General features: G+C 37.6%; 2 protein-coding genes across 2 annotated transcripts; both read left to right on the top strand.

Moving 5' to 3' along the window:
• Window positions 1-462: 462 nt before the first annotated feature.
• Window positions 463-7,214, top strand: LOC126370713 (serine protease snake-like). The gene is made up of 9 exons (XM_050015736.1): window positions 463-667; window positions 2,402-2,463; window positions 3,306-3,387; window positions 4,822-4,860; window positions 5,288-5,340; window positions 5,535-5,696; window positions 5,991-6,195; window positions 6,470-6,657; window positions 6,938-7,214. Exons 1-9 carry the CDS (start codon window positions 628-630, stop codon window positions 7,109-7,111), a joined length of 1,005 nt encoding a protein of 334 aa, XP_049871693.1. The 5' UTR covers window positions 463-627; the 3' UTR covers window positions 7,112-7,214.
• A 2,688-nt stretch (window positions 7,215-9,902) lies between these two features.
• On the top strand, window positions 9,903-17,195 carry LOC126370705 (serine protease persephone-like). The gene is made up of 9 exons (XM_050015718.1): window positions 9,903-10,061; window positions 11,008-11,063; window positions 12,818-12,914; window positions 13,355-13,426; window positions 13,707-13,777; window positions 14,407-14,562; window positions 15,323-15,542; window positions 15,746-15,942; window positions 16,316-17,195. The coding sequence occupies exons 1-9, from the start codon at window positions 10,022-10,024 to the stop codon at window positions 16,502-16,504; spliced, it is 1,098 nt and encodes a 365-aa protein (XP_049871675.1). The 5' UTR covers window positions 9,903-10,021; the 3' UTR covers window positions 16,505-17,195.
• The last annotated feature ends 2,610 nt before the right edge of the window (window positions 17,196-19,805 follow it).

The raw sequence follows: 19,805 nt of genomic DNA, 5'->3' as shown, positions 1-19,805 counted from the left end.
TATGAATAAGAGGAAAAAATGTTAAAGAAACTAAAGCACAAAGATCTTAACCCAGTTCTGAAGTTCCGCAGTCAAAATACTAAAACGGAAGTACCATACCACGCATCGGTACATCGATGCGTTGTCAAAGTTTATGTTTGTAAACACACAACACATAAAAAACTCACGTTGGTCCGTTAAGCCGTTGGTCCCGGTTACTACTTACTGATGTAAGTACGTAGTCATTACATGAGTTTGGCGGCTGAATATTAACCCTGACACCAGGGTTGCTGAGAGCTCGTAGATATATTAATAAATACTCAATATAATATAATCCATATTTACTAAAAAGCTGAACTTTTCTACAAGACGTACGGAACTCAAAAATCATTTATTTTATTCAATCATTCTTACCCAGCTTAAAGTAACTGGTTTTCAATTCATTTTCTGATTGTTGTGTTGTTGTCGACCTATAGAGGCGGTTCTTATTAAGATTACTTCTTCGTGTGTGTATTTATAAATGTGGCTTGGATATATCATTAGTTTATAACTCATGTATCTTTGCAACTTAAGGTTGTGTTCTATTTAATTTAAAAGATATTGCAGTAAAGATAATTTAATTTCTTACAAACTAAATTAAAATTAAAAATGAAGCGTTCTATAGTGATGTGCACTGTGTTATATTTAGGTATGTAAACAAAAACTTCAATAATTTAGTAAGTAGCTTTTGTTAGATAGAAGAGCCGTGGTAGCCCAGTTGGTAGAACGCTTGCCTCTCATTCAAGCAGCCTTTGTGGTCTAGTGGTTAGAGCGTAAGGCTCACGATCTGGAGGTCCGGGTTCGATCCCCGATGGGGACATTGTCGAAATCATTTTGTGAGACTGTCCTTTGTTTGGTAAGGACTTTTCAGGCTTGAATCACCTGATTGTCCGAAAAAGTAAGATAATTCCGTGCTTCGGAGGGCACGTTAAGCCGTTGGTCCCGGCTATTAGCCGTAAAAAACACCTCCACCACCCGCATTGGAGCAGCGTGGTGGAGTATGCTCCATACCCCCTCCGGTTGATTGAGGGGAGGCCTGTGCCCAGCAGTGGGACGTATATAGGCTGTTTACGTTACGTTACGTTACGTATGTTTGGATCATAAATTATTATCCGTGCTCAGCTGTGAAGGAAAACATCGTGAGGAAATCCACAGGTATGTGACCAACGTACTGGGCTGGTTTTCCCTTCGCGGGTTGGAAGGTTAGGCAGTCGCTTCTGTAAAAAACCGGTCCTGACAAATCTTCAGGTTAGCTAAGCGGATCCTGTGAAAAACGGGATAGTGCTAGGGAGATGATTAGATATTGTTAGATATGTCTATTTTTTATTTTTTAATATAGTTTATATCTTGTTTTTCTTGTTCACTTGATTATGCATGCTGTGACTACTTGTAATTGAGCTAGCTCTTAATCTTTTTTTTATTGTCTGTAACTTTGCATGTGCAGAGTGTAGCTTGTAAGTTGTCCATAATAAATAAATAAATAGAAAAGAATCGATCAATCTAATCTCGAATGATACATCACTATGCTTATGAACGCCATAACACTATCTCCTGTAAGTACCTAAAAAGACCTAACTAGTACCGCGCATTGAACCTATTCTAAAATGTTATCTATATTGATGTAAACACAAATTTTACTGAAATAATATTTTTTATTTTTATAGCATAAGGAAACTCACGAAGAGAAAAAATAACAAGAACAAGAGGGCTTGACAAGAGCTGCGGGTTCGATTCCCGTCCTAGTCAGATTTTTTTTCGATTAAAATTTTTTCTTTGTGAGTTTACTGAAATAGTCGGGCTGTTCAATAGTATGTAATAGTTGTTCCATGAGCTTTTTAATTTTTACTCATATTTTATGCTTCGGAGGTCATGTTAAGCAGTCAGTTTCCGCTACTATTTCATCATCATCAGCCGTACGACGCCCACTGCTGGGCATAGGCCTCCCCCAAGGATTTCCACGACGATCGGTCCTGCGCTACTATTTACCTAAGTAAATATGTAGTTGTTACATCGCTCGAGCCATGTCAGGAGTCTGTGGCGGCTCAATAGCAACCCTGACACCAGGGTTGATGAGGTTGGTCATTGACCTCACAATCCACGCGATAGAAAAAGAGGAAGGAGACTCTTATCTTTAGAACATTATATTATGTCAATTTAAAAGTACTAATTTAAGAGCCACGCTCTTGTCGGTGTAGCATTCTCCATTATTGTCTGTCAAAAGCCAATTCTTTCACTTCATTCACACACAACGTTCGCCTTCTCTTTAACCTGCTCTTCTCGGTCTTCCCCTTCCTCTCTTTCCTTGTAGCTTCCCTTCTATGATGTTTTTAATAAATCCGTCGTGTCATATAAATGACTTAAATCAATTTAATTAATGTTACAGTGATCAACAATGCACTAGACGTCAATTCCATGCGTTTAAAGGAACCGAATCGTCTAAAAAGAGTAAGTAGAACTTCATAACATAACATAACATAAGCTGCTGACTGTATCCGAATTAGGGGTGTTAGTTGTACATCTGTTAGACCAACGTGATAGGTAGTGAACCGTATCGCCGCCGTATATAATACGTAGTCGAGCCAACAGTGTAAGTGAAAATTCCACTTAAGCTAAATTAATAACTCATTGGTGCAAGTCCGGTACAGAAGAGAAGTAATCCGGTGTACCACACAGTTTCTGTGATTGACTGAATATTATCTACATACTTAAATGTATATTATCAATTTAAAAGATAAAAAATAATAATAATAAAATAAAAAAAATAAAAAATAAATAATAATAAATAATTTTCTTTTTTTATTTATAGCTTTTTATCCCTTTTTTACGTTTTGTTTTTAATAATATGTGTGTTGTTACAATTGTAGTTGGATGGAATGTACTTGTTTTTGTATTTTTATTTAATAAATAATTTTTATTTATAAAAATAAACGTTGAAGTCATCATGCTATGAATGTACCACTGACTACCACATACGGAAATACAGTCGTGAGCCTTATGTTAAAAAATAGAGTTGAAAAAAAATAAGTTTGAAAACTATAACCCGACTACAGAAAAATCACGCTCTAAAAAGCACGAAACAAGAAAATATTCTCTTCTATTCTCTGATATTCTTCCGAACAGTGATGTTTAGGAGATAGCCGTGGTCGCATGGCGTGGTAAGCAAATTCTTAAAACAGATTATCAAACACATAACCCTTCTTTTTGCTTCGCCAAAGTCGGGTAAAAATATGACTAATTACATACCTATTTTATAATATATAATTATATTTTTGATATTGGAAATACAGGAAGATATTTCGGGCGAAGGTGATCCGACCGAGTGTGAGCAGAATCCTGTGCCAGAACCAGGACAACGAATTAGTGAACAAAGTAAGTCAAAGGCCCCGATTCCTGCAGACACCTCCTAATTTTACTTTAAGTTATACCTGTCATTTTCTTATCCGCCGAAAAGGAAAGGGACGGATGATTGACAGCTCTTAATTTTAGGAAAATGAGTAAATGAATGATAACCCGGGCGAATCAAAAAGGTATCTCGCTGGTATGCAAACCATTTGACGTGTGCTATCAACACAATTCTGTCGGGTGAAAGCGGATGTCGGTCAGAAGCAACTGCCTGTCTAACCTTCCAACCCGCGAAGAGAAATCCAGCCCATTACAGGTTAAGTCACATACCTCCGAAAATGCATTTCTCGGGTAGCCCACTTTGAGGTCGCAGGTTCGAATCCAGCACAGGCCTAAACCAATAAATTTGTTTCCGAATTCATGTTTGGATCATAAATGATAATCACGTGCTCAGCGATGAAGGAAAACATCGTGAGGAAACCCACATTCCGAGAAATGCCTTTTCGGAGGTATGTGACCTAACGTGTATTGGGCTGATTTTCCCCTTCGCGGGTTGCAAGGTCAGACAGGCAGTCGCTTTTGTAAAAAACCGGACCTGTGAAATCGTAAGGTTAGGTAAGCGGATCCTGTGAAAAACGGGATAATGGTAGGGGAATGATGTTATTATTAGTTTTGATTTCAATTCATGGCTGGCTAGTGGGCACCTCTGCCTACACCCTCGGGGACACAGGCGTGATGCTCTGTTATGTTGCTTTATTATGTTTGTGTTCGTAAATTAATTGAAATTATGTATTCATTCGCTATAAACCTGTTCTTTTACAGTAATAATAACGGTCTCCGTGGGCCAGTGGTTGAGCGTTGTGCTCACGACCCGGAGGTCCCGGGTTCGAGTCCCGGTGTGGGTAACACGAAAATCACTTTGTGATCCCTAGTTCGGTTAGGACATTACAGGCTGATAGTAAGATTATCCGTGCTTCGGAAGGCACGTTAAGCCGTTGGTCCCGGTTACTAATGTAAGAATGTAGTCGTTACATGAGCCATGTCAGGGGCCTTTGGCGGCTCAATGGTAACCCTGACACCAGGGTGGATGAGGTTGGTACTCGTAGCCTTCATTACTCCATAGATGGGGCGTGTAGAACGGTGGTTGCCCCAATCGCCTTCCGTTCCGCAGCACACCGACCAATTTCTCAATCGGTGATGTTCTAGCTAGAGCCCTACCAGAATCCATTTCCTCGGCCTCCAACCAGTACTGATACCGCTGCTGCCCGGCATCAGGGGTGCACTTTTGAAGTAGCGGCGCCTACTCGCTACACGTCACAAGATCGTCATAGAACCTAAGTAGCATTTTATAGGTTAGCCCGTCCCAGTGAGCTACCCAGTACGTTCTGCTAATCCTGTCGCTGTTTGGTCGTGGACTGCTTATTTTTAATGTTATTGACTTTATTTTATTTCTTTTTCTAGAATGTGAAGAATACAAAGGGATCATAAACCGGAATCGCTGTAAGTAAAAACATAGAATTTACTACACACAATGAGGGTCTTTCTACACCACGTTCCTCAAAAATAATATAGATGACGCTATCGAATTTAACGTGATAATTACCTATTTTCTCATGACTCTGGAGAGGGTTTATTAGCTTAATTTATTTAAATAATTATATTTATTTATCATACAGCATAGAAATCTAAATATTATGCCAATCTATACAAATATTAAAATAAACAAAGTTACAATCTTATGCTCGCATGTGGTTTATACAACCAGTATTATTTGTGAGCCCTTTGATCGGAACTCCAGCTGTTTAATTGTTGGTGGTGGAATTGACCTTGACACCTTGGTTGATGAGGTCGGTCATTCACCTCACAACCCACACGATAAATAAGAAGTATCATGTTCTCTTACTATTATTCCAAAATCTGTTCACAGGTCATTCTGGACATAAATATGACGGCGCTATAGCTGCAGAATACCCCAACTTGGTAAATAAATACTATATTCATTATCCAGTATAGAGAACTGTCAAAATTTAGGAACACCACATTCAACAGTGCTACCACCTACGTTTGAGCTTCTAGTGTTTATCCTCATTTGCTATGAACATCCTTGAAATAAATATCTCCGTTTCTGTTTTTCTTCAAAATAGAGATTTTATCTATCTATTCTCTTCTTTCAGGCTGCCATCGGTTTTGAAGATAAAAACGTATGGAAAACCAGATGTGGAGGCTCACTCATCAGCTCCAAATACGTGCTTGTTGCTGCCCATTGCTTCTCTCCTGAAAGCGCCTCAAATAAACCATTGGTTATCAGGTTTGGTGACAAAAATCTTCTGGACGAAGTAAGTAACATCAAATGTCCGCCAATCATACTTTTAGCTGACCTTACTGCTAATTACTGTTAGAAACAGTATTGTTCTGTGTCGTAATAAAACTTTACTGCTCAATACTGCTTTTTCCAAATTTTGGGAAACTTTGCTGAACCCTTATACAAGACCATCTTTTGTTTTTAAATTATTTCCCGGACTCAAACTTAAAATTAAAAAGTAAATCATAAAGTACAGGAATGAACAACATTATAAAATCGGCGAAATATGCTCCTTGCTCATGTCTTAATAAAGTTTAAAATTTTACAGAATGTTGTCGAAGCCAAAATTAAGAGAACATTTCTGCATCCGGAATTCACAGCAAGCAAAAAGTATAATGATATAGCTCTTTTAGAACTTGAAGAGGAAATAACTTTCAATGAAAACGTCTTTCCTGCCTGTCTTTGGAAGGAAGAGGATGTTAGTTCTCTTGGCAAGTTTGCAAATGTCACTGGATGGAGTCAAGTCAAACCTGGTGAGAAGAAGGACCTAGCTATAACTTAAATCTAAATTACTTTATCGTCGCCGTATAGTGAAAAAGGCGCAGTAAGCGCCTTTTTCAAAAATCACATTCTTATGTGATTTAGAAAAAAAACCCACGCAAAAAAGAACACGCCTGTTTCATAAATGATAATAATTATAAACGTTGCTTAATCATCATCTTATTTAAGAGCTCTACTTTTGACAGAGAAATATCTTATTAGGATGTTCGAATACACACACTCCTCAAATGTCACTTCCTATTTTAGATGAAGTCGAAACTACAGCACACCCGAAAAGAGCCTCAGTCAAAATTGTAGACAAAGCGACCTGCGAAGAACGATTGGCTCCAGTTTGTAGTGGCAAATGCAGCATCAAGGAAACCCAGATTTGTACTGAAAACTTCTTCGCCGCTTTAGCTAAAACAGGTCAATGGGAAGAAGGGAATCAATGCTGGGTACGTTATTTTGTTTAGATTATCCCCAAAACCCGGTACTGGTCATGCACCAATTAATCTTAGGTGCAGTTTTCACTAACACAGTTGGCTCGACCACTATATCCGGCGATACGGCACCCATCACATTGGTCTAAAAAAGCTTGGTGAGGTGTGGGTACTTAGTTCATGTTGCGATGGATACCGTATATACCATTTCTACCCCAACAGGGATCTATATCCTACGACTATTCGTGAGATTATGTATGTATATAAATCTATGACGATGTTCCCATCTTTCCAGGGCTACTCCGGTGACCCACTCCAAGTGCGGATCTCGTCGTCCTCCTCAGGGTCATTGAACTACGTGATCGGCGTGAGCTCCTTCGGCGCCCGCTGTGCCAGCGACACCGTGCCTGATGTCTACACTAAGGTGTCTAGCTACCTTAACTGGATCGAGAGCATCGTCTGGTCCTGAACAAAGAAAAAGAAGCATTTTTAATACGCTAGAAACAGTCGAGCATCACCTTTATCCAGAGGAAAAATAAAATTAATGGATTAAAGATTTCTTCCTATTTGAATTGGTTTTTTTTAACCCTGTTTTTCTGTTACCCTTTTTTGATGTCTCAAGCATTGATTTATAGTATATTTAGTGCACTTATTACGAATTTAAAGTCTCTTCAAAGGCTGTCAAATAAACGAAACTATATGCGCAGCAAAACGCGCTTTATGTCCAGAATAGCTAAGTAAGTAATTTAATTATATTAAATATCGTCTAAGACTATATCTAGGTATACTTAAAGGTAAATAGGAAGTTTGAATGGTCTGGAAGCTTCGAAATGATCAGGAGCAGACCCGGCCAGAACATCAAGTTGGTGGACAGAAGCGATGGGAACCAGAGAGGTTGGCATCATTTTTGTAATGATGTCTTTAGTTACCGTGGGGAGGATTGTTCCCAATTGTGGTGATAAGAATGTCATCAGCTGTCTTACGGATTTATCATTCATGGGGATTCCAGACATGAGTCGTGTGCCTGATCGTACAATCATCCGATTACTCTAGCCATAGAGGCGGTCAATCAGCTCGCGACACCAAACACTTCAGAACCCCGATATCGACCCCGCCGGCGTGGTCGAAGATTTCCCTCAATCAGCGCTTATCGCTATCGACCCACTAGGGTTGATTAATTCTTTCAAATATTTTCCCTCTCAGACGACGCCCTGAGCCAAGGTTCGCGCTCAACTAAGCACACTCAGGCCTATTGTATTAAACGTTGTACCGGGTGAAAGCCTTCAGCGCTCCCCATTTGTCCGGCCAAGTAGTTAATGCCATCTGCGGCAAATCTACAATAAGTCATGTCAAAAAAAGATGATACAATCACACGGTCGCATTTGTTAATTGATTTCGTCATGAGAATATTTTGTGATTTTGTGTTTGTTTATGGTAATAACAATGTTGTATTTTGTAACTCATTAGTTAAATACCTACGGTTAAAATAGTCAAATAAAGATTCATCCTCGGAATGTGAGCTAATAAGTAAGAAATTGTTATAGACGATGCTGGAGCATAAGACGTAACATCCTACTCGAACAAGGAGCGAGTATAATTAGGAAAGAGGCTTTGTTATTTTTTTCAGGGTATCCTAGTTTGGCTCCAGCGTCTACAAATATTTACCATGTATTTTTGTGAAGGAAATATTTTTTATTACCTTTGATGGGTTTTCTCTTGGCCCTAGACTTCCCGAGGGCATTGACGAGGCCTAAAATGGAGCGTGAAGCCCAGAAGGTGCCTGTTCACTCTGTCCTGTGGTAGTTTACTGACTTACTTTCACCTTGGCTGTGAAGGTACAACGTGATAAAATTTCAACACGGTCATTTTATGGATTCTGACGATAAATGTCATTTTGTCGATTGGTGCTGGGCAAACCAAAAAAGTCATGTCGTTCGGTCAAAAATACAGATTTTTTTTACGAAATGGCTACGTTCGGTTTTTGAATGTGATAAACATTTATCGTGATGGTAATTTTATTTATCGTGACACGCATGTTAGGGAAAATAACTACTATAAGAACAAGAAGGGTAAACTGCACTCAGGAAAACACCTGGGTCGGGTCGCTAGTACACATATGCAGAGATAAATACACAACCACACACACACAGATGTACATCCTACATACCTGTTTTTTTTTTTTTTTTAGCGTTGGGAAATGCTTTACGCATACCACGCCACCCGGGGGGGCGACGTTATGTGGGACTCCCCGGGTGTTGCCACCCGGTATACCCACTAAAACCCAACGGTGTACCTACTTGTCCACTGTGGTGCCAGGACCCGGGAATCGCCGAAGCATACTTCCGCGACCCGGCAGTGGTTGGCCTGTGAGGCCTCGCCTCGTACATCCTACATACCTACTACACCCTCACACATCCATAAACACATACACACAATCACATACGAACAAGCACAAAAACAGACATTCATGGTTAATAAGTTAGGGTTTTAGACATTGGTTGGTAGTCTTGTTATTGCCTTTTAGACATGTTATCATTAATTTTAATTGATACTTTTTTTTATTCTTTATTTATTTTTGCTTTGCATGTCAACTAGGGTAAGGCGAGACATCCCCAACCCAAGTATTAACCTTGCTTCCTGGGGTTGCCTCATAACTTTATGTTGCTTGAAACAAGAAATTAACACGTTTTAATATTTTTTTTGACGTGACTTATTGTAGATTTGCCGCAGGTGGCATTAAATACTTGGCCGGACAAATGGGGAGCGCTGAAGGCTCTCACCCGGTACAACGTTTTAAGACAACAGGCCTGAGGGTGCCCAGTTGGGCGCGAACCTCGGCTCAGGGCGTCGTCTGAGAGGAAATATATTTGAAAGAATTAATCAACCCTAGTGGGTCGATAGCGATAAGCGCTGATTGAGGGAAGTCGTCGACCACGCCGGCGGGGTCGGTATCGGGGTCCTGAAGTGTTTGGTGTCGCGAGCTGATTGGCTGCCTCTATGGCTAGAGATTTATTATAACAAATTACTCGATTTCGATAAAAAATATCGACTTGATCGATGTTAGCCCTGCTGATGTCATAGTTATTATTGAAGCACCAAAGGCCCTGACATGACCCATGACGCGATAACCGCTCGACCTTGGACCATGCGTGAGTTTGTGTGTGTGATTAATAAAATAACCAGTTTAAAATTGTATTTGTGTTGCTTTTACTATGTACTTATTCTTAATAACGTTGGTTTTTCCTTATTGTGTACTGTGTAATTATTCAAATATCGTTCCAAGATAACAATTTATGTGTTATCTTCGCTACATGCGGATGTGTCTACCTAAAAAACTTTAATAGTATAAATATAAATAAAATACGGATCATAAATAAACATGAAGTGTGCTGTTGGGATATTTCCAATTTTATGTTTAGGTAAGTGGAAAATCATTTAAAAGATAAGTAAAAAAAATTTGTGATTCCCTTTTCAGGGCCACAATCTCACTAGGACACCATTGTGGCGCCAGTGGCGGCCCTAACAAAACATTTAAATTCAAATTCAAATTCTTTATTTAGGCAACTAGGCCCATACAATTCATTACATTAAATAAATTATAATTAAATAAATAAATTGCATTGAAATTAACATACAATGTTTAGTAATTCCCTATACTTACTGTATGTTAAAGTGAAGGCGAAGTGAGGCAAGGTGAGGCGAGGTGATTTAGGTGGTGCGAGACCTCAAAGTGGTACCCCTCAGCCCCTCTAAATACAATATTTTTCGATTACTTTACGGCCACCGAAATTTACCTGACTTAGGGGACATCTCGTCCCAGTCTTAAACTGGGCCCAGGGGCGAGTTTGCCCTTTTCTAATTAATTCATTTAATTATCAAATGTACCTACCTACACTTGTGTCTTATCCCATTGTTCGAGGCAGCATCACGTAGGGCCCAAGAAACCCCTAGAAAATAATCAAAGGTGTAATCGTCCCAACAACTGAATCATAGTGGGCCCAGTTACCCATTATCAATTAGAAAAGGGCAAACTCGCCCCTGGGCCCAGTTTAAGACTGGGATGAGATGTCCCCTAAGTCATTGATTGACCTAAAGTAGACTAGTCTTGGTTGATTATGGCGCCCCCCTCCTATTTCGGCGCCCAGTGCGGTCGCACACCTCGCACCCCCGCCACCACTGTTGGTGTCCTCATAACATAGCGCCCGGCTCAAAAGAAGATAAAAACAAGTTTCGCATTTAATTGGAAAGTGTCCCTAATGAAATAATATAACTTACCATCACGCCTGTATCCCCGTGGGATACGCAGAGGTGTAGATTAGGAGTACAAATAAGTATGTGTTATTACATGTAACGTTTCGTTTTCAGTAACAAATAATATACTAGATGTGAACTCGTTGGGCGTTAATCGAAGATTAAGACGAGTGAGTATAAAATAATATACGATAAACATTTACGTTGTCTTACACTGGAAATGTTGTGTAATAATATTCCTAATGTAACTTTTATTTTATTTAATGTTTCATTTTATAAGCTGTTTGAGCGTGGATTCAGACCAAGACTTTAAGTTGATATCAAGTGGAATTTTCCGTCGCAAAAGTATGGAATTGAAAATAATTTTAAAAAATCACTAAAATTTTAATGAGTTTTCCGGCAAGAAATTTCACTTGATATCAACTCAGAATCATGGTCTGAATCATCCCCCTCAGTATTTTACGGCTCATTATTCTGAGTGAATTTCAAGTGGAATTTTCCATCGCAAAAGTATACAATTTAAAATAATTTTAAAACACACAAAAAAATAAACTTTACTCAGAATCATGGTCGGAATTATCCGCTTTAGTATTCGTTACGATGTCACTAACACCCTGTACTTTTATACATTTTGTTACATATTTTCTAAACCTCAAGGATTCATTCAATGTTATTTTCACTGGTTTAATAACTCGTTATAAATCATAGATTGGCATAGGTGACGTCGAGGTCCTCGGAAATTGATTTCGAGATCCATACATTTTGGGCCTTATCCTTTGGACAGGAAAACGCATGATGATGAAATAAACTTAAAAATCATGACGAAATATTATTATAGTACCTATTTATATAGTGGTTATGGTCATATTCGTGTTGTCGTCGTCCTAAAATTGTGTGGTTTTCCTCATGACAACAATTAAACGTGGAATCATTACGTGGTTAACTTATTAGTTATTAAGTACGTCATAATATAATTATTATTATTAAAGTATTAGAAACGTGAAATCGACATTCTAATTCACACCTAGATATTTAAGGTCGTAAGGCCCAAATGCTCATTCTTTTCCCCGGCTATACAGGTTGTGAGAAGCTGCAGTAGTTTTAGGCGGATGAGACGTTCGTTATGTAAAATTGATGATTCAAAGTGTAACTATGTTACCTATTGAATAAAGATATTTTTGAATTTGAATTTGGATACCTTTTAAAATCCAAATCCCACTGTTTAACTATTGTGTCTGGAAATCCGGGCGTTACGAGGATAAAGGACTTAAGAACAATATTTTATTTAATACTTATTTTTTTAATTGTTTTAATGAAATGAAAGTTCTACAGCAATAAGGCCGCCTAAATTGTACTGTATTCATGTGTTATGTCTGATTGTTTAAATGTAGTTCTGTGCAATAAAGTATATTTGATTTGATTTGATTTGAAAGCTTAACTAAATTAAAATCTTTGTATAACAATAATTAAATTAGATACAAAATCCCTGCCGGAGAAATCAATACTACTTTCCACTCGTACCGCTTATCGTAAGCAATGAATGAAACATAAAAGTAAAAATAAAAGATACTCATCAGTAATTTAGGAGCCACGCTCTTGTCGGTGTAGCATTCTCTATTCTTGTCTATCAATGGCCAATTCTTTCACTTCCTTACAAGACACGACATTCACCTTCTCATTCATTTTCCTTCTCTTTTAATCTGTTCCATGTAAGTTCTTCTTGGTCTTCCACTTCCTCCCTTTCATTCTATGATACAAGAAACAAGAAACATTTATTGAGAAGCTGATGTTTTGAATTGTTGTGATGATGTTGCTGATGTGTTTTGTTGCTGGTGTTTTTTGATGTTTTTAATATGATAATTATTATTAGAATACTTAATTTTATATCCCTAAAAACAATTATTTTGTTTTAAAATACTTACAGGAAGAAATAATAGACTATGGTGCTTTAATTACGTGCAAACCACTACCTGAGCCCACACCAGATTTTGCTGCAGCAGGCAAGCGGATAAGTGAACAAAGTAAGATTAATTTAAAATATTATTAATACGAAGAAATGAAACGAATAGGACCTAAAATAGTGAAGGGAAACATAATATAAGAGTTCCTTTTTCAAAATTTTAAATTTTGGCCTTCTCAAATTAAATAATCATCATTAATTTAAGAGCCACGCTCTTGTCGGTGTAGCATTCTCCATTTTTGTCCATTAAAAGCCAGTTTTTGACTTCCTTATAAGACACGACTTTCCTCTTCACTTTAGTTTGTCAAGTAGTTAATGCCATTTGCGGCAAATCTACAATAAGCCACGTCAAAAAAAGCTGTCACTTTAGTCTTCCCCTTCCTAGAAGGAAAGGTCCTTCTACCTTCTCTTCTATGATGTTTTTAATTAATAAAATGGCACACTTATCTTAATCACTTTTAAACTATATTTTCACCAACACATTTTTAAAACTATTTCCAGAATGTGACGAATACAAATGGAATGTCAAATCTCGAGAACATCAAAGTAAAACAATTGTTACATGGAATGACTGTAAGTAGAGTTGTGACCAGAAGTTACCAGAAGTATCTGTTTTTTTGTAAGTGTGCGATGGTGGTCGCGCAACTTTTGTCTTTCTGAAAGTTAACATACTATAAGCTCACGACTATATCCCAACCCAATTGGGTAGTCAAAGGTACATCCATACCCAAACTTCACCGAGCTTTTTGTTAGACCAACGTGATAGATGGTGAGTCTTATCGCCGTCTATAATGGTCGACCTAACAGAAAGATTCAGTATGTGCAGATTTTATTATGTGGTATAATATTACAGGTCCAGATGGATACGGACCAGCCTTTAGAAATGACGACGATGATGCTGCTCCTGGACAAGACCCCAATTTGGTAATTTTTCAAAACATAACATAAACCCAAAATTATGTTTAAGCGATAAGCATGATGAATCAAGTATCCATAACAGGGAGAGTTGGAATAGCCGGCCATTTGGCGTATTTAAAGTTGAAATGCTGTACGTGTTATAATTTTGAGGACAATAATGAAGAAGCAATGTTTGGTTCATAAATTTTTGATTCATTAATTCATTAACAACCTACGTGGTCTAGTGGATAGAGCGTTGGGCTCACAATCTGGAGAACCAGTTTAAATATCAGATGCTGACATTGCAGGCGTAAATCACCTGATTGTCCGAAAAAGTATGATTCCGTGCTGAGGGCACGTTAAGCCGTTGTTCCGGCTATTACTATTCTTCCCATCAACACATTTTTAAACTTACTTATTTTATATAATAAAGCGAAGGAATAAAAGTCTAGAACCGCCTGCCGCAAAGCAGTATGTCATTTTTCCCCTAATATATTCATCTTGGACCTTTCAAAGCTAGATTAAATAGGTAATTTTCCACCTACCCACATTGGCAATTTACCATCACGTGAGATTGTACTCAAATGCAAAAACGTAAACAAAATAAAAATTTTAATTGTACCAGAATGCTCATTCTTCTTTTATATATCTTCCAGGTTGCTATTGGATGGAAAGATGAGAAAGGATGGCTCTTTAAATGTGGAGGTTCCCTCGTCAGCGACAGATATGTACTGACCGCCGCTCATTGCCTAAATGGCAATTTACCAAAGCCGGAAATTGTCAGATTCGGCGACAAAAATGTTTTCGATAATGTACGTGTAAATATCTTGATCTTAAAAAAAGTAGATTCTTAAGTGCGCTAGTCTGAAAGCGCGCTAACATGTGTTTGCCAAAAGGCTAGTTTCCAACTAGTCAAATCAGTTACTTTTTACTAAACGTCAAAACACGAAATTACTAGGGAAATTGTATGAAAAAGCACGCTGTGACGTCATAGAGGAACATGATAAAATGTCGAACTTATTATTAAGTACGTTTTTCTTGATTAAAATTCATAAACAAGTTAAATAGAAAAAAGAAAATGTTTTTCGTTAGTTTTAAATCTGCCTTTATTTAATAATCAGAATTTCATAATTTATCTTGAACCTAGTACACGACCCAATTGTCTATGCCTTGCACACTTAACAAAGTTACTTACAAGTAATATTCATCTTACTTTTTTGACGTGACTTATTGTAAATTTGCCGCAAATTGCATTAACTACTTGGCCGGATACTACTACAAGTACTGTAAGTACTACTAGTATTACTATATTAAATCTAGATTAGTCTTTTTCTTTTGTTTTTACCCCCTCCGGTTGATTGAGGTGAGGCCTGTGCCCAGCAGTGGGACGTATATAGGCAGTTTATTATAGTCTTTTTCTGTATCTTTGTGTTGTATGTGCAACGAAATACCTATTTACTTATTAATTATTTTATTGTGTTTCATGTGACTTACAAATCCGCATTTTTTGCTGGCGATACTCTTCACTGCAATATTGATGAGTAGATCTTAACAAAACCTTTGATTTTACAGTTGGCTAATGGACTTAATTCTATCGAGGCGAAAATTAAGAAAGTAATTGTACACCCAGACTTTGTAGAAGAAAATTTGATCAATGATATAGGTCTTATAGAACTAGAAGAAGCAGTAGCGTTCAAGAAGAACGTTTTACCAGCATGTCTGTGGAAGGATGTTGATGTTAGCTCTCTTGGAAGCTTCGCAAACGCAACTGGATGGGGTCCTGTTCATTCAGGTAAGAAATAGTTCAAGAAATATTAAAATAAAAAATATTGTATAATTATATTTATGATATATTTATTATTAATGTTCATATTTCGTGACAAAATAAGCGTAAGAAGCGTTTATTGGCGTTTATTTCAACAGAACATGATAAGATTTTAACAATCTATCAGTCATAAATTAATTATATTACAAAAAGCAATTATAACATTTTAGCCAAACCCGAAGAAGATTCTCCGAAACCGAAAAAAGCCTCTTTAAAGATTATTGATTCCACTAAATGTGAAGAGCTGATAAAACCAGTCTGTGGAGGAAAACACTGTGAAGTAAAAGATACACATATTTGTGCCGAAGGTTTTGTTAACGCCCTAATAAAAAAGGAACAATGGAACGCAGAAAGCCAAATTTGCGCGGTAAGCTAAAATGGCAGCTTTGAACAACATTATACAGGGTGTCAGTGACATGATATCGAATACTGAAGGGAATAATTCTCACCATGATTTTGAGTTAATAGCAAGTGAAATTTTCTGTCGCAATATTCCTCTCGGAAAATTCATGAAAGTTTTAGTATTTTTTTAAATTATTTTCGGTACCATCATTTGCAACGTAAAATTTCACTTGATATCAACCCAGAATCACGGTCTGAATCATCTGTCAAAGTTTTCGTTACGACGTCACTGACACCCTGCATTTATGTAAAAAATTAATAAATAAATTTTTGAGTTTGAGTTTAAAAGCTCTATAATGATTTTAATGATAATTATATTATTATTATTATCTTTCCAGAGTTTCTCCGGAGACCCGCTACAAATAAGGATCTCCGATTCTCCTGAAGGTGCTATGAACTACGTCATCGGTATTACTTCGTACAGTGTCCGTTGTAACAGTGTTACTCCTGACGTCTACACCAGGGTTTCAAGCTATCTCGACTGGATTGAAAGTATCGTTTGGCCTAAGAATAAAATAAATGCCTAATATCATCTCCCTAGCAGTATCCCGTTTTTCAGTGTCCGCTTACCTGACCTGAAGATTTGACAGGTCCGGTTTTTTACTGATGCGATTGCCTGTCTCATCCAACACACTCGGTTAGGTCACATATCTCCAAAAATTCCCGAATGCCCCGGATGTATGAGAAGTTGCCAGACGAAGTGCAACAGCAGATAGATCTCATCAGAGACCGAATATTCAACTCTCAGCCATATAATGTTAAGAACTTCAATTTTAAACTAAAACAGTTTTTATTAAACATGGATTTAGATGAATGCTTACTCTGAGCTTTTAAAATAATTTGTTTACAATGCTTTTACTAACTTTAGCATTATTTACTAACTACATAATCTTAAATTAAATACTAATCCTTTAATATCTATTTTAAGTTTTTTGTATTAAAATTACACCGCGCTGTCTACCTACGGCATATGTATATTTATGTCATTGTTTTAAGACGATGTAGGTAACCCTATCACAGGCTTCGGTCTTTTTGGGTTGCTACTGTAACACTGCATAAAAAACAATTTATCGCGTTAACACGTTCTCTTGGATCTGTTTTGGATAGTGCTGTAAATTAACTTTAAGAACTTGTAATAATAATAAATAAATAAATAATACATTTCTCTTGAATGTGAGTTTCCTCACGATGTTTCTAAATAAATGCCTAATAAATATATATATATATTTTTTAATTTTACGAGAAAATTACTTGTCATTTAACAAAGATCCTCGCCTCGAACAGTTTATTGGCTAGTAGCGCTCTATTCTTTACCCTTTTTTTGTTGACATGACTTATTGTAGATTTGCCGCAGATGGCATTAACTACTTGGGCGGACAAATGGGAGCGCTGAAGGCTCTCACCCGGTACAAAGTTTAAGACAACAGGCCTGAGGGTGCCCAGTTGGGCGCGAACCTCGTCCCAGGGCGTCGTCTAAGAGGAAAAAATATTTGAAAGAATTAATCGACCTTAGTGGGTCGATAGCGATAAGCGCTGATTGAGGCGGGGTTGGTATCGGGGCCCTGAAGTGTTTGGTGTCACGAGCTGATTGGCTGCCTCTTTAATTACCCGCCCACCGGGAATACCTGGACACACATAGGGTATATGTTAGTGACGTCGTAACTAATACTCAGGGCGATGATTCAGACTATGATTCTGAGTTAATATTAAGTGGAATTTTCCGTCGCAAAATTCATGTTTTTTTGTGTTCTTTTTTAAATTATTTTCAATTATATACTTTTGCGATGGAAAATACTTGATATTTACTCAGAATAATGAGCTGAATCATCCCTCAAAGTTATCGTTACGATGTCTGTCACTAACAACCTGTATAAGAATTTTAAAAATATGACTATTAGCAAGTATTATAATAGATACATAGGATTCTTCATGCTTATAACCCATAGGTAATTCCATTGATGTTAATTATGTTATGTTAGGGTAATTTGATAGGATTTTTCACGCTTATTCCCTTACATGATATAACTTTGTTTGTTTGTAGCCGTTGGTCCCGGCTGCAATAGCAGTCGTTAATAACCATCAATCCGCACTGGGCCCGCGTGATGGTTTAAGGCCCGATTTCCCTATCCATCCATAGGGAAGGCCCGTGCCCCAGCAGTGGGGACGTTAATGGGCTGATGATGTTGATGATATAACTTTGTACAAAACACTATTCACTAACACCTAGCAGTTCAAATTCAAAATTCAAATATATCTTTTAGTAGGTAACATAGTTACACTTTGAATCGTCATTTTTATGGTTCCGTAGCCAAATACCAGAAAAACGGAACCCTTATGGATTCGTTTTGTACGTCTGTCTGTCCCTCCTTATGTCACAGCCACTTTCTTCCTATAAGAACTATATTTACATAACGAACGTCTCATCTGCCTAAAACTAGGTACTGAAGCTTCTCACAACCTGGAAAAGACGCTGCAAAAAATATCGGTACAGGGCCCTTGATGTTCTTTAAAAAAAAAAACATAAAAAACTGTTACACAATTTAGTATTTTGGCAGCCTAATATTCATTATAATTACCAAAACGGTGTGCTCACGTGCCCTCACTGTGCGTGGGAGTTCACTGTAAAGATAATCGGGCGCATCAGCGTCGTGCAGACTAGGAGTCGAAGTAGTCGCCATGGCCGAAATCGGTCGGAGAGATCATCATCATCATTTATATTCTTATATTTATCATGCTATAATTATACTATACTATAATTATAATACTATTGACAAAAAATAAATTCCGGTACAATGTTTTCCTTAAATTAAACATATGGCGGTTGATATAAATAATTGAGTAGGTACTATAGCTAAGTATGGAATCACTTATATTTCAGTGTATGATGTCTCTCTTCTACAGATCAGATACAGAAGCACAACTAGTAAGTATACAATATTATGTTGCCGACAGAATAAACTAAATAAATACAAAAATACGAAACAAAAAGTTTTTAAAAAACGAAAGGTTAATAATGTGTACCTCTCTCTTTGTGTGAAATCTAAACGTAGGTACAATCAAAGAGCAAAAGTGCAGTCACTGATCCCAGCGAATTATTTGTAAACAGTGATGGAATTCCTGATACAACACGATTCATTTAGAACAAACATTATAGAAGGAAAAATTGAAGGGAAGACAGGAAGGGGTAGACCTAGGATAACATTTATGAAACAAATAAAAGAGAAGGTGCAGGTCGTGTCGTACCGGGAGGTGACGATTTTGGCGGGAAGAAGAGAGGAATGGCGATTACTCCACCGACAAGAGCGCAGCTCTTAAATAGCGAGAGAGAGAGAGAGAGAGAGATGGAATTATGAACCATTAGTTGTCAAAATTGTATTTTTTTTTGTTTTTGTAGGTGTTTTTGGTCTATTACAGAAACGACATCATCATCATCAGCCCATTAACGTCCCCACTGCAGGGGCGCGGGCCTTCCCTATGGATGGATAGGGAGATCGGGCCTTAAACCACCACGCGGGCCCAGTGCGGATTGGTGGTTATTAACGACTGCTAATGCAGCCGGGACCAACGACTTAACGTGCCTTCCGAAGCACGGAGGAGCTCAAGATGAAATCTTTTTTTTTTACAGAAACGACATGCAACCAGTTAATTTGTTTCTTTGCAAGAAACTGATTGGACTTTTGCACCTTATCGTATGTACTCACAAACAAATTAACTGGTTGCATGTCGTCATGTGTGGCTGGATATGTGTGAAGAGTAAAAATACAAGGGCACCATAGCTGGTTCCGGTTGCAGTTTACTTATGTAAGTAGGTACGTAGTTGTTACGTCA

This window comes from Pectinophora gossypiella, chromosome 11 (assembly GCF_024362695.1).
Source record: "Pectinophora gossypiella chromosome 11, ilPecGoss1.1, whole genome shotgun sequence".
Taxonomy (NCBI): Eukaryota; Metazoa; Arthropoda; class Insecta; order Lepidoptera; family Gelechiidae; genus Pectinophora; species Pectinophora gossypiella.
This window is presented reverse-complemented; position numbering and strand designations above follow the sequence as displayed.

Coding starts and splice junctions, on each gene's coding strand:
- LOC126370713 (XM_050015736.1), top strand. CDS start 628: ATGAAGCGTTCTATAGTGATGTGCACTGTGTTATATTTAG. Junction 3,388..4,821: donor ACAACGAATTAGTGAACAAA/GTAAGTCAAAGG, acceptor TTCTTTTTCTAG/AATGTGAAGAATACAAAGGG. Junction 4,861..5,287: donor GATCATAAACCGGAATCGCT/GTAAGTAAAAAC, acceptor ATCTGTTCACAG/GTCATTCTGGACATAAATAT.
- LOC126370705 (XM_050015718.1), top strand. CDS start 10,022: ATGAAGTGTGCTGTTGGGATATTTCCAATTTTATGTTTAG. Junction 11,064..12,817: donor TTAATCGAAGATTAAGACGA/GTGAGTATAAAA, acceptor AAATACTTACAG/GAAGAAATAATAGACTATGG. Junction 15,543..15,745: donor ATGGGGTCCTGTTCATTCAG/GTAAGAAATAGT, acceptor ATAACATTTTAG/CCAAACCCGAAGAAGATTCT.